The 15,244-nt window shown below is 31.7% G+C and overlaps 2 protein-coding genes across 5 annotated transcripts; both read left to right on the top strand.

Moving 5' to 3' along the window:
• The first annotated feature begins 1,309 nt into the window (after positions 1-1,309).
• On the top strand, positions 1,310-4,889 carry LOC145115616 (E3 ubiquitin-protein ligase, putative (DUF1644)). Of its 4 annotated transcripts, none has more exons than XM_079051955.1 (4): positions 1,310-1,443; positions 2,224-3,212; positions 3,500-3,536; positions 4,558-4,889. In XM_079051955.1, the coding sequence occupies exons 2-3, from the start codon at positions 2,392-2,394 to the stop codon at positions 3,534-3,536; spliced, it is 858 nt and encodes a 285-aa protein (XP_078908081.1). In that variant the 5' UTR covers positions 1,310-1,443; positions 2,224-2,391; the 3' UTR covers positions 4,558-4,889. The 4 variants fall into 4 exon arrangements, with proteins under 4 accessions (XP_078908081.1, XP_078908082.1, XP_078908080.1 ...); XM_079051956.1 differs by having other exon boundaries at positions 4,537-4,889; XM_079051954.1 differs by lacking the exon at positions 3,500-3,536.
• A 764-nt stretch (positions 4,890-5,653) lies between these two features.
• Positions 5,654-14,586, top strand: LOC145115550 (L-arabinokinase-like). Its single transcript, XM_079051853.1, has 29 exons — positions 5,654-5,806; positions 6,646-6,753; positions 6,860-6,928; positions 7,037-7,120; positions 7,291-7,367; positions 7,582-7,648; positions 8,327-8,384; positions 8,467-8,534; positions 8,646-8,708; positions 9,021-9,074; positions 9,161-9,266; positions 9,348-9,457; positions 9,538-9,657; positions 9,763-9,819; positions 9,922-10,103; positions 10,187-10,343; positions 10,598-10,681; positions 10,941-11,066; positions 11,224-11,354; positions 11,492-11,573; positions 11,663-11,750; positions 12,227-12,270; positions 12,374-12,469; positions 12,563-12,639; positions 12,953-13,144; positions 13,230-13,395; positions 13,469-13,540; positions 13,632-13,850; positions 14,221-14,586. The coding sequence occupies exons 1-29, from the start codon at positions 5,717-5,719 to the stop codon at positions 14,344-14,346; spliced, it is 2,973 nt and encodes a 990-aa protein (XP_078907979.1). The 5' UTR covers positions 5,654-5,716; the 3' UTR covers positions 14,347-14,586.
• Positions 14,587-15,244: the final 658 nt, after the last annotated feature.

The raw sequence follows: 15,244 nt of genomic DNA, 5'->3' as shown, positions 1-15,244 counted from the left end.
AACAACATTGCTTTCTATGATTGAGGAACAAATTAAAATACAAAATCAAACTTCCTTATCATATCATTTTGGACGTACTTCTATATCTAACACTCATAGTCGTAAGAATGATTTATTTTTTAAACAACTGAAATTGCATAAAAAATAAAAAAGTCATAGGGAAGCTAGAAGCAGTTTAGAGATACAAATCAAAAGAGAGAAAAAACCAACACCATCTGTTTTAAAGTTTGTAAAATATCACTTTGACTCCCTCGAGTTGGAACTTTATAAAATGTCACTTTAACCACTCAACTTTCTAAATTTTGTTTTTACACCATAATATATACAATCTGATTTTTCTTCATAATTTCCGTTCATTGACTTAAAAAAATAATTTATAACGAGTTTATTTTATTTTTTATGTATATGTTAGTATAAATTTTAGTTGGTAAACGTCTCAACGCAAATTTACAACTTTCATTCGTTATTTTTATTAAAATATTAGTTTTTCTCAACGTAATTTAGAACTTTCATTGTTCATTGAAAAAATAGTACTTGCTTTTTTCGACATCATTTTTTTCGTTTTCCTGCTTCTTTTCATGTTCATTTCCTACGCATGAGTCGGGTTTGAATTTTCGTTACATTTCAACATAAATTTGTATACGATTTTGTGCTTATTTTTATATACGTTTCCTACATATGAATCACGTCACATATAATATGTTACCTTTCAAAAATATAAATTGGAGTTAGTCGGTGGTACCGATGTTGTACATTTATCTACCAATAAATACAATGGTATCTAACTTTCATCAATACAATCGTTAAAATTGAACTATAACAAATACATTAATACTTATAGTAAACTTCAATACATATGAGGTGGTTTATAAAATATTTTAGATAGTTGTGGATAAATTAATTAAATTTACAAAAAAAAATATTATATAAAAAATTATTCATTGGAGATATTATTTAATTTTAAATTAAAATTAAAGGATTATGATATGATATTTATTTTGATTTATATATGAGTTAACAATTGGAGATGCTCTTATAAGTTTCTTTATGATAAACTTTAAAAACATTTTTTTTTAGACATTCTCTTGTAACTTGGTATTTAAATAAATTTTAAATAATTAAATATACACCGAGTAAGACATATAATAAAAATATGTTGTTTACCTCCAAATATTTATTATTAATAATTACGAGTATTGGCATTAAGAGCCATTTGCTTACGTGCGCCGAAGTGCGCATTTTCTAACTACGTTACGAAAATAAATATTAGCAAAAGAGAGCGACTTTTATTATTATATAAATACTCAAAGAAGAAAAGTAACACAGTTAGCGTGTCATCTTCTCAGCCCTCGCCATCTCCCTTCCCAAGTCTCCTCCCCCGATCGATTTCAGTAAACCCTCCGAATCTAACACTCAACTGCTTCATCATCGGTCATCATCAAGGTTAGTTTCAACTCGTAAAATCTCTTTTTCATCTCTTATCGGTTCTTTATTCGCTCAATTTTGCTTGTTTGCATTATTTTGATTCCAGTATTGTTCGTTAGTGATAGGTCTTTGTTCGTTTTAGGGCTGGTAAATCTGATTTGATCAATTTCATAATGTTTGCTGATTTATTGGAGAGTTTAGCATTAATATTACATTTATTAGTCGATAAATTCACTTTTTTTCCTCGTTGGTTTGTAACAGTTTCTGTTTGACTATTTTTCGGGTAATTTTGTTGATTTTGTATTGATTCTGAGTGCATATATGCCTAAAATGATCATGTTTATTAGTTTATATACAACCTAACTGCTGTATAAGTTTAGGGCAGTAACTCGTGAGATACCAAATACTATTAGGTTTCATGAATCAATGTTCTTATGGAGAATGTAACAAATGGACAAGAGAATGACTAGGAGCATGCTGATTTTATAGGGATTATGTGATAAGTTACCATAACTTTCTCTAAAAATGATTTTGTGGGAGAAATGAATATGAAAGGAATGACTAAAATTGAAAACCATGAGAATCATGACATAAATGGATAGACTAAAATTGGAAACCATGGTACTTTGAGAAGCATGTATAATACATTTACAGCAAATCATTTTATCTCAAAGTAGTGAGATGGACTAAAATTAGAAACCATAACAAATGCAACCTATGGAAAATCTCTTGACTATATCTTTTTGTTAGTTTTGACTACTACAATTCGTGATCTATTTTTCATTGTCCCTTTATCAGGTACACTTGGTCATATTGTTGAAGATCAATTACCTTTTACTGACCTCCTAAACCCCAAACCCTAAACCCTAATACCAATTCTATCAGATAATGAAGTTTTCATGTTGACACACACATTGTCTTATCAAACTCAAACTCCACTATAAACCTTCAAAAACTCAAACTTTCATGGAGGGTTTTCATCTTGATACTAAATGGGAAGACATCACATGTCCCATATGCCTATCCTACCCCCACAACTCTGTTCTTCTCCAATGCACCTCCTACAATAAAGGCTGCCGCCCTTTCGTTTGTGACACCGATCATCTCCACTCCAATTGCTTACACCGCTTCCGTATCGCAACCGGGACATTGACCGAGTCAACCGGTACATTAACCGAGTCAACCGGGACATTGACCAACAAACCATCATGCCCACTTTGCAGAGGCGATGTCACGGGTTGGGTGGTGATCAAAGAGGCAAGGGTAAAATTGGACGAAAAAAAACGATGTTGTGAAGATGAAAAATGCACATTCTCAGGAACTTACACTGAGCTTCATGAACACGCGCAAACAGAGCATCCACACGCGTGTCCATCAAAAGTGGACCCCGCAAGACAACAAGATTGGGAAAATTTTCAACAATCATCTGAGATAATCGATGTGTTGAGTACTATACATTCAGAGGTCCCACATGGGGTGGTGTTAGGGGATTATGTTATAGAGTATGGGGATAATGAATCTGGTGATGAATATGAAGATTTTCCAGGTGATGATGGGAATTGGTGGACTTCTTGTATTTTGTATCAAGTTTTTGATAATTTTAGGAGTTCTAGAAATAGAAGAAGGGGGAGAGTGAGTAGAGAGAACCGTGGATTGAGTTATGATACTTCAAATTCTGATGAAGGGTCAGTGGTGTCTATGGAGATTCAAGAGTATAGAGTGGATGAAGGGGATGATGAATTTGTGAGTAGTAATAGCTTATCCAGGGGTAGAACAGGGCATCGAAGGTGATTTTGTTTATCTTTAATCTTTTTCTAACATACTAACATTAAAGATTAAACATAACATGCAAGAAATAGCAATGTACTTTCTTTCACTCATTTGTTTATCTTAATTACTTTTGTTTCTTCATTGAAAGTACATTGCTATTTTTTTGCATTTAGTATTTTTGTTGAAGTTTAGGTATTTTACAATGAAATATTGTATTTCATAGATGAGTAAGTTTTTCATGTTTGTTGAAAGTAGATTTTTGCTAATTTAATCACCTGTTTTGTATTAATATCATATGTGACAGTTCTCGCAGACGTCCTTCCCGCTTCCATTATAATTAGGTACAACAACACATCTCACTTCTATTCATGATACAGTGTGTCATTCTTCATTTTTTTTTTGTTAAAAGACCAAAATACCCCCATTATATAGGAAAATCAATAGGTTTTTTGATTCATGTGTTCGTACTGGGACTTGACTGGAAAAGTTTTCTAGGGCTATTTCTATGATGAAGGTGAGGAGGGCATTCATGTGTTTTTGCACGTACAATAAATTGCAATTTTTGTATCACCTATCACACCATTATTTTTTTTTTGCTATTATAAATTTACTTTTATTTATCTACAACACCATTATTTTTTTAATATCACAAACTTTAATCAAATAAACTTCTTAATTTCCATAAATAACTTAAACTATGTTTTAGAGTAAATTAAAGTTTTTGTCCCTGTGCTATAGTGGTTTTTACAGATTTGGTCCCTGACATTTTCTTTTTCTTTTATGTTCCTTGTGGTTCTGTGTTGGATATGTTCCTTCCCATTAACACCGTTAAAATAAGGACTTTAAATATGTGAAAAATTACTAGTTTGCCCCTCCTTTTGATATTTTTATTACACTTAGTGCATTAAAAAGGGTCCAGGTCCAGGAGGAGGGACGGGACGTGGCGAAGAAGATGGAGCGGGTGGGGCCCACATTATATTACTCTAATCATAATTATAATAATTATAATTTATAAGTACATAATAAAAATGTTTAGAGGGGCAAACTAGTAATTTTCACATATTTAAGGTCCTTACTTTGACAGTGTTAATGGAAAGGAACATATCCAACACACAATTGAACCCCAAGGAGCATAAAAGAAAAAAATGTCAGGGACCAAATCCGTAAAAACCACTATAGCATAGGGACAAAAACTGTAATTTACTCTATTAATGTTTTATCGTAATTCTATTTCGAACTTAGTCAATATGATTTTTATTATCTTACATTTATTAAGTGATGTGATGTATATATAGAATTTTCTATATCTAATATCTAATCATTTCTTGGTTTTATGTAAAGTTTTCTGTTGAAATTTGCTAGATTTCCACGTGGCAAAAGGAAGCTCACTGGTTGGAAGACATTGAAGAAAAAGGCTTGCAACCTGAGAAGACAAATATGTGCGATGTGATCCTGTGTGCTGAATTTTGTTGATGGTTTCATGGTTTTATGTTTGTTACCTTCATCCAAATTTAAGCTTTTTTGAGTTCATTCCTGCATGGATCACTGAATAAATTCAGACCCTTGTACATTGATTGATGGAACTCTTTCCTTTTTCTTTCTCAAACAAATTTAAAACACACAATGATTTTAGCATCTATTGTTCATGTAGAATGTAACAATTATGGATCCTTAGCTCTTTTTTTAATCTCTAATTGTTATGCACAATGATCCTAATAAATTTTAGGTTGCGGTTGTTATATAATAAGAGCATATATGACGATGATACGAAGCATATTTATGTCTTTTAGGATATTTTCATAAAAATGTCAAAAGCTCAAACAGTTATATATTTAACAATCAATGTTTTTACCATAAGTTCTAGAAGAACAATAGTTCACAAACCTAATGAGTTTTGGATATTTATATTTTATTGGTTATATTCATCAATTATGTTACAAATTATGAATTTTGTTAGTGTTACGAACTTCCAGAATTCTATATCTCTTTCTAAACTTAAAAGAATGTATAACTTTTGCTACATATATGATGATATATTACAAAAGATCATAAAATTGTGATTATGGGTTTTAAATCTTTTCATCCTGTCTATAAACTAGAATGAATGATTGTATGTACCAAAATCTTTATTACTAGTAAAAAGCAAATATATATATTTGGATTGAAACGTTATCCAAAAAAATGCTATATTTTGTTAATGCTTAGGGGCTAATGAGCTATTAAGTAATAAGAAAGGACCAAATGTGATAATGTCTGATAGTTACAGGGCATACAGATAAATATTATTTCTTCCGCTCAACAGAATAACCGAAAGAAATCATAAGGTGGCGACTGTACAATGTACATCTCATGTCAATATCTATTATACTATTTTCTCCTCCGTTACTATCTTCGATCTCCCCATTTCAATTGGTTAATTTCTCGTGGAAATTCGATCCGATTAGCTGCATTAATTCCACTCTGTTTCTGTTAAAAATCTCCTCCGTTTGATCAGCATCAGCAATTCCGACGGCGATAGAAAATGGCTAAGGAATTGGAGACTGGAAATCGTCTGGTGTTCGCTTATTATGTTACTGGCCATGGATTCGGGCATGCAACTCGTTGCGTTGAGGTAAATGTATCAGTTAACTGCTTCGATTTGGTTTTTGTTTTTCTTGTAATGTTGTAATCGGGTTATTTGATCTTTTTCATTTATTATAAGCTTCTCTTCTGAGTGATATAATTGACGATAATGATGAAGACGACAAATAATCACGATAACCCTATAGAATTTTAAATACTCAATTAACGATGAATACTAATTTTTGCTGATGTTGCATGACGTGGGAACGATACTGGTCATTTGCTAGCATAAGAAGTAGAATGTCGCGAAAATTAATTATCTCCTCTGCATAATAAGAGTAAAATAGCATTTAGGATCAATGGTGGGAAAGAAATCGCGGTATCAGTGGTTATTACTTGGAATTTTGTATGTATATCTCTCCAATGTAGGGTCCAAATTAGATTTCAATCCAGCAGTATATATGTTGTGTCAATTCCAATTCAAATCCACGGAATTGGAGTTTCCAGGCTTATTGTAATTGAAAACTCTTGTAATTGATAACTGTATTAGCTTCAATTTTGAACGCTGTGATTTCCTATAAAACACTTCACAGAGGTGTTATTGGGTTGTGATGATTTTATTAGATTGTACTTATATAATTGTAGAGAGCAGTTTTGGGTTTTGGATCAGATCTTTCCATATAATCATGGAAACAAAAATGACTCAAGACATTGGCAAAGCTTATAGTTATTTTGCATTGATTCTTCTGTACATGTTAATTAACTTTTATGTTATCTGTATTTGATAAACTGTATGCATGTTACTGTTTATGCACATAGCTCAGTGCCACAAAATGATTGTTAATTAGTCTCTTTTATGTATTATTTAATATTTGGGGTTCTGTGCAGGTTGTTCATCATCTGATTCTTTCTGGTCATGATGTTCATGTGGTTACTGGTGCTCCTGATTTTGTCTTCACTTCTCAAATACAATCTCCACGACTTTTCCTTAGAAAGGTAGTTTTAAAAGCTCTTGTTTCATGTACATTACTTGATTTAGGGGAAAAAAATCCTGCTTTTTTATCTATAAATTCTTTTGGTCATATGTTTTTTTGTGTGATAGCTAGTGATAGACTGTGGAGTAGTTCAAGCAGATGCTTTAACAGTAGACAGACTTGCCTCCTTGGAGAAAGTATGTTTAGTACTTATGGTTGTTTATTTTATTCTATTGCATGTTTATATAGATAATTCTGTCTTAAGTTAATATCATTATTTTAATGTTTTTTTTTGGTTAATCTAGTATTCTGAGACAGCAGTTGTTCCTCGTGATTCTATCTTGGCAACAGAAGTGAAGTGGCTAAAATCCATCAAAGCAGACTTAGTGGTAATCACCTACTTATACTTTTTTACTTTTTGGCACTTCTAATTTGCTTACAACAACAATACCACTTTTCTTAAGTTATATTTATGTAAATATAGATGACTGGATTGAAGCTTCTTTAGCATTTCTATCTTCACCAAACTTTTCTTCCATGTGGTTTTGTTATAAAACAGGTGTCAGATGTTGTTCCAGTTGCTTGTCGTGCAGCAGCTGATGCTGGTATTCGTGCAGTTTGTGTAACAAATTTCAGGTAGCTGAATGGTTTCTTGAAACTGTAACAGGGTCCATATATAATAACATTTTAATCCATTAAACCATATGAGGCATGTTACCTTTTACTTTTTAGAATGAGGTGCTCATTATATACAATTTTGAGAGTGAAAACTGAAAAGCTCCTTATGGAAGATGAACAATTGCTTTAGCTATCTGCCAATTTCAATTGATCTTAAATTTGATTGTTGCAGTTGGGACTTCATTTATGCAGAATATGTTATGGTTGCTGGATATCATCATAGATCAATTGTTTGGCAGGTATTCTATTCTATGTTTCTTATACTGAACTTCATCATAATATACACTTTCTCTTGCCATCTCTAAACCCTAAACCTAAACCCTAAACCTAAACTATATCTTTTTATGAATCAATAATATTCGTTCCAAAATAACAGATGCTAATGGATCTTGAAGTACTAACAATTAACAAAAGGAGTTTCAAATTAGTTGTAGAAGGAGATTAGGATTCAGAAAAAAAAAGAGAGAAATATAACAATGCAATAATGCATGCCTTGAAAAAATACTAAATCATTGATTTTTAGAGCATCCACAATGAGAGAGAGGGTTGATGTGGCATTGAATGGGAGTTAGATGCATTATAAGTTTGATGATGGGAGGTTGAATCGATGGGGAGTTGAATCCCTATTTCTAATTAAATGACTTATAAATAGCATGCTGATTTGTCAATTTATTAAACTTTTGAAAAGTTGGATGGATTGTAGAAATAAACTTTGTAGAGTTGAATGGATTGTGGATGCTGATGTGGCAATCCATTAAACTTGTAGAGTTGAATGGATTGTGGATGCCCTTATGTACTATATCATTGAAAAAGAAACACTTTCTTTATTTTCTAGTAAGTGGCTAGCTACCTGTCTCGAGTTGCTTTAGCATATCAATGCAATTTACTGTTTTACCCTTTGACAAAATTTGATACAGATAGCTGAGGACTATTCACATTGTCAATTCCTAATACGTCTTCCAGGATTTTGTCCAAGTATGATGATTGCACATATTCTCTTATATATTTCAATATATAAGATTTTAATGATTTAAATAAAAATAAATTTCATCTGAAGTGCCTGCTTTTAGAGATGTGGTTGATGTACCTTTGGTTGTAAGGAAGCCACGAAAATCACGCAAGGAGGTTTGTAGCCAATATCATTTTTTTTAAAATCATTTTACATCAACACTGCTTCCTCTTTATTTCTTTTTTTTTTTTTTTCTTTTTTCTTTTTTGTGCTCTATTCTAACACAGGTAAGAGACGAATTAGGTATCAAAGACAATGAGAAGGCCATGGTACTCAACTTTGGTGGACAAGTAAGTTGAGGATCTTTTCTTGTGATAGTTTTACTTTTCATAATTCACTAATTTCTTTCATTCATCATTAACAATGGAGTAATAATTTTGCTTCCTCTCTTAGAAGATACTCAGTAGACCGAAGTAATTAGTAAAATATAATTTAAGTATTATCAAAAAATGACCAATTTTCATAACCTTTTAACAACATAACCACCTATTTCGTAGTGGGTCTGTTGCAAAATTTTAAAAAAATAAATATGAAATACTTTTAACTGACAAAATGCTATAACTTAACTTAATTTTTAACCTTCAATGCATGAAAATTTGCAGTCATTAGGTTGGAACTTAAAGGAGGAGTACTTGCCTCCTGGTTGGATTTGCCTGGTATTTTTTCTCTCTTTTTCCATATCTACCCTTTTGTATCCAATGTAAAAAAAATATATATTTGTGCAAAAAGTTGTATGGCTCAGGTTTGTGGAGCACATGACAATCACCAGGAGCTTCCTCGCAATTTCAAGAAGCTGGCAAAAGACGTGTATACCCCTGATGTCATGGCAGCATCTGACTGCATGCTTGGTCAGTGATAAAAATATATTTAAAAAAAAAAAGTTTTCTTTCCTTTTGCATTCCAGACTCATTTGACATAAAGTGTTTCAGGAAAAATTGGATATGGAACCTGTAGTGAAGCTTTGGCATACAAATTACCTTGTGTGTTTGTACGTAGAGATTATTTCAATGAAGAACCATTTTTGAGAAATATGCTTGAGGTATCACAAAACACAACTATCAACTTTTTAAAAGTTATTACAAGAAATTTTAAACTAAGAAACTCTTGATGATATTACAGTATCATGAAGGTGGTGTTGAGATGATAAGAAGGGACTTACTTGTAGGTCATTGGAGGCCATATCTTGAAATAGCAACTACTTTGAAACCTAGCTATGAGGGTGGGGTCAATGGTGGTGAGGTATATTGCTATTGATGTGTTTTATAGATAGACTTAACAAGGGTAAATTGGGTAAAATACAGAGTACATTGCTATTGATGTATTTTTTTTTTAATATAAATTCAGGTTGCAGCCAAGATTTTGCAGGATGCAGCTCATGGAAAGAATTACAAGTCAGATGAGGTTGAAAATTTACAACTTACTTCAAACCTAATGTTTTTTTCAAAGAAATTACTAAATCTTGTTATTTATCTACAAGTTTAAAATTTAATATTTTTGTTTTAGGATAGTGGGGCAAGGAGATTGTGTGATGCCATAGTGCTTGGATTTCAATTACAAAGAGCTTCAGGAAGAGATATCAGTATCCCAGAATGGTATACTAATGCTCAAAATGAACTTGGTTTTCGTACAGGATCACCACAATCATCTGATGCTGCTAATAATAATTCTAGCTTTTTTCAGAATTCGTAAGCTTATTTTTCTCATTACAAGTGTATAAGTATATTAATTCAACATGACATGATGATGAGTTTTGAATATATTTGTGTAGAGTTTGTGATGAGTTTGAGATTCTTCATGGAGATGTAAAGGGTCTTCCAGACACCATCAACTTTTTGAAAAGTTTGGCTGAATTACGTGTCTCTCATAATTCTGAAAAGCCATACATAAGAGAACGCAAGGCTGCAGCTGCTCTCTTTAACTGGGAGGTCTGTTTCCAAACTAAAATATTATTTTTATCTTTTCACTAAAATAAACTGCTTTCTGGGGCTATTTTTGAAGAGGGCATTTATGTATTTTACACATACGAAAGATCGAGAGCCAGTCTAGATTTCCTTAATGTTTTCTAATCCAAAATCAATCATGCAACTTATTTTAAATTTTATTTAGATCAGATGAAAGCTGTTCTTATTTCCTTTTTAAGAAAGTTCCAATCTTCTTGTTGCATTGTTTACTTATACAGGAAGAGATATATGTGGCAAGGGCACCAGGAAGATTGGATGTAGTTGGAGGAATTGCAGACTACTCTGGAAGCCTTGTTTTGCAGGTAATCTTATTTTTTTTTAAATTTTTTTTGAAATGAAACTAAATTAGAGAAAGTTTTGGAGAATCTCCATTTTTTTTTTTTTTTGTGATACTTGAAAAATACAGAGGGAGAAACTGACAGCTATACATAACCTATAAGGTTTCCAACATGGCATATATATTAGACTAGTATGCTAAAAGAGAATATGGTATAAGGATGTATTGAAAATACAAATTCTATTTTTCATTTCTTTGGAAAATCAATTGGCTTATTATTGCAGATGCCAATTAGAGAAGCTTGCCATGTTGCTGTGCAAAAGATTCAACCAACCAAACAGAGGCTCTGGAAGCATGCACAGGCTCGACAGCAAGCCAAAGGACAAAAACAAACACCTGTTCTCCAAATTGTAAGTTTAAATAATCTTTTACTAAAGCTACACTTTATTTTAAAATTTTCAATTTTCTATTACAAGTTACTCTATTATACCAATGAAATCTGAGTTGTGTTGCTATAATCTTAGTCAAAGTGAAAAGAATCTCTTAAAAAATATACGTTTTTATCAGGTGTCATATGGATCAGAGTTGAGCAATCGTGGTCCAACATTTGACATGGACATATCAGACTTTATGGATGGAGGGAAACCGATTTCATACGAAAAGGCAAAACATTACTTTTCCCATGATACATCTCAAAGGTCTTCCTTCTTTATTTTTTGTTTCTCTCTTCAAAAGTATATGCTATGCTATGCTATGTTATGTTATGTTATTTTATGTTATGTTATGTCATGCAGATGGGGCCTAAGTGATATTCTATACTAATATGGTTTTTTAGATGGGCTGCATATGTTGCTGGTGCCATTATTGTTTTAATGAAAGAATTGAATGTCAGGTTTGAAAGCAGCATCAGCATGCTGGTATATCAGTGAATCCAATTCTATATATATTTTAAAGCATGTTAGATATTGGTTTTTTATTTAAAAAGTTATGTTGCATAAATAAACAGGTTTCATCTGCTGTTCCAGAAGGAAAAGGTGTTTCTTCTTCTGCATCTGTGGAGGTAGCTACCATGTCAGCTATTGCTAATGCTCATGGTAATTCGGATACTTCTCTTCCACCTTTAGCAACTTACTTTTTTTTTTTTTTTTTTTTTTTATCTATACTCACTCATTAACAACTTAATATGGATTATGTTTTTACTAACTTTTCATGCATAAATGCATACATTAAGTCGGATTTTTTGGCTTAACTCATTAAGTCATATTATCCCGATTAAGTGCTTAACCCATTAAGCCAAAAAGAAACAACTCCTTACTCGCTTACTTTCAACTTTAAACATAAAAAAGGTTGCATTTATTTAGTCCCTGTACTATGTCAAAGTATATGGATTTAGACGAGTTGTTTGATTGCCTACTTTAGTTTAGTTGCATGTTTGGTAATGCATCTGCGAAGTCCATGCTAAATGTCCATTTTGCCCCTGTCTTCTCCATTTCCATCTTCAACAAACCCTACATTCAAACACAATTTAAATGATTGGGAATTTGAGATGTACCTCGTCTTTGCTTCCCAGGATTAAATATCAGTCCAAGAGAGCTTGCTTTACTCTGCCAAAAGGTACAAATCCTTGAGAAACCCTCCCACCCAAAAAAAAAGCACATACACACACACCATCAGTAAAGTAGTAAAGAGATGACATTACTTAATATTATACAAACAGGTGGAAAATTATGTGGTTGGAACACCATGTGGAGTGATGGACCAAATGACTTGTGCATGTGGTGAAGAAAACAAGCTTCTTGCAATGATTTGTCAGGTATATATATATGATACATTTCTTAATAAATGGATTTATACATTAAATAAATATTTAGCTTGAGAAGATAATATTATATCAAAATTTGTGCAGCCTGCTGAGGTATTAGGGCTAGTGGATATTCCTAGTCACATACAGTTTTGGGGAATTGACTCTGGTATACGCCACAGGTATATCCATCCAATTCCTCTAGTTAATATATATATATATATATATATATATATATATATATATATATATATATATAATGAGGGTATTTTGGTCTTTTAACAAAAACACGGAGAATAGAGTTGAATTCCTTCTAGGAATGATGAAGTCCATCAAACATGGAGTGTCTTTTCAAAAATCTTACCCAATTATAATTTATATCATCAATCTTCCTCTGTTATTAGGACATTATATTTTCAAAGTATAACATTGTAACATGAAGAAATGGAAGTAGGATGCTAAAATATAAAAATCAATTGCTATTTATTTCTGCAGTATTGAGGGTGCTGATTATGGATCTGTAAGGATAGGAGCCTTTATGGGTCGAAAAATTATCACATCTATTGCATCTTCTATGATTTCTCAAGCATCTTCAAATAGTAATGGGCATAATAATCATGAGCATGACATTAGCCTACTTAAAACCGAAGCTTCTTTAAATCATTTGTGCAATCTCACCCCACACAGGTACGTATTAAGCCATTCTTTTGTATTAAATAAAAAACACCCATTTCCATTACTAAATCACTTGCATATTAATATTATTATCCAGATATGAACATACATATGTTAAGAATCTACCCGAGTCTATATCTGGTGAAGCCTTTTTGAAAGAATATAAGGATCACAATGATTCAGCCACAGTTATCAATGCCAAACGTATTTACCCCATCAAACCAGCTACCACACATCCCATTTATGAAAATTTCCGTGTCAAGGTTAGCAACTTAACTTTTATATAAATCTTGTATTAATTTAATTCCTGTTTTTTTTTATACATATAATCCACAGGCCTTCAAAGCACTACTAACATCATCACCTTCAGAAGACCAACTCACTGCTCTTGGAGAACTCCTGTATCAGGTATTATATTTGAACTTCTAGAAACTTCTAGATGCTCATCTCATTTACAAATTTAAATTTGTACATCGTTCCTTATTTGTGTATTATGCAGTGTCACTATAGCTACAGTGGCTGTGGATTAGGGTCATATGGAACAGATAGACTCATCCAATTGGTTCAAGAAATGCAACACAATAATAATAATAATAATAAATCAACACAAACAGATGGAAGCTTATTATATGGGGCAAAGATCACTGGAGGTGGATCTGGTGGGACCATTGGTGTTCTTGGAAAGAATTATCCTCAAACTAGACAGCGTATCACTCAGGTATTTATAATTTACTCAAAACATTTTTTACAATTTTTTTGTTTTTTATACAAAATCTGAGATTCAACCTTTCAACAGGAAAGTTTCCAAAAATTCCAAATCAATTCGAAAATATTGTTTCATCAAAATGCAATAAATATTTTATTGTTATTAATAATGAATAATAAGTATCAGGTGTACAAATAAAAGTTTAGTGACCATTTTGGAATTCCATGGAAGTATTAAAAAAAACTGGCTAAACCTATAATTACCAGTCATAATGGTATAAATATTTTAATAAAAAATTGTTGGGTAGATTTTTAAAGTACAATGTCTTAATAAGAAAAAAAAAGATTAAAAGTACATTGCCATGTTTTCAACATGTGTGCAGATTCAAAAGAGATACCAAAATGCAACAGGCTACAAGCCATTTGTCTTTGAGGGTTCATCACCGGGTGCAGGGAAATTTGGTTATTTGAAAATTCGAAGCCGTGACGTGAGCCAGAAAAACAAGTAATATATTTTTTTTTTTTATGAATGTAGATCCATAATCGTATATTCGTATTCTTGCTAGGAAAAGAAGATTTTGTTGCATATCAAATGTTTTTTTTTTGTGGTTGAAAAATACAATTCTTGGGGTGTTGTATGGCTTTATGTTCAATTAGGTTCCCTGGATCCATCTTGTTAGCATTCCTAAACGCTTGTAAAATTTTGGTTTTATTTACAATTTTATGAATGTAAATCCATAATCGTATAACCGTGTTATGTCCCCATATATTTTTTAATTTGGACCTTCCTTGTGTTATTAATAAAAATATAACTTAATATAAAATAAATAATAGTAAATGAATTATAACTTATTTATTAATTATCTAGTATATCAACCGGTTCATTTTACAATTACTATGTGGTCTATTTGGTGGAATATACACATTGTTCTAAGACTATATAAATTTTCACGAGTGTTGAACACTTGATGAATAAAAATACATATCCGGTTAATTTGAAAATTATAACATATAACAACCTACAAATATAACAACCTATAAATATATGCCTGGTCAATTTAAAAATATATCCGGTAAAAATACAACATATAACAACCTACAAATATATGCCTGGTCAATTTAAAAATCTTTCCCTATGATTCAATTGTTGTAGATATATGGATGCAGACCGAGATATGAGAGTATGAATCAAAGTAATTGAGAGTATGAATAAAGGTAATTGAGAGTATGAATCAATACGTGATAATAATTCAAATGAACATATTGTGCGCCGATTTGAAGGTATGCATCACAAGTCTTATATCATGATTTGAATATGTCGTTTTAATTATCAATTATCAATTATCAATTTGAGTTTAAACGGATTAAGATAGTGAAGATTCCATGTCTCAATTATTAATTATCTAT

Source organism: Lactuca virosa, chromosome 5 (genome assembly GCF_052849685.1).
Source record: "Lactuca virosa cultivar CGN04683 chromosome 5, Lactuca_virosa_CGN04683_v6, whole genome shotgun sequence".
In the NCBI taxonomy this organism is placed as follows: domain Eukaryota; kingdom Viridiplantae; phylum Streptophyta; class Magnoliopsida; order Asterales; family Asteraceae; genus Lactuca; species Lactuca virosa.
This window is presented reverse-complemented; position numbering and strand designations above follow the sequence as displayed.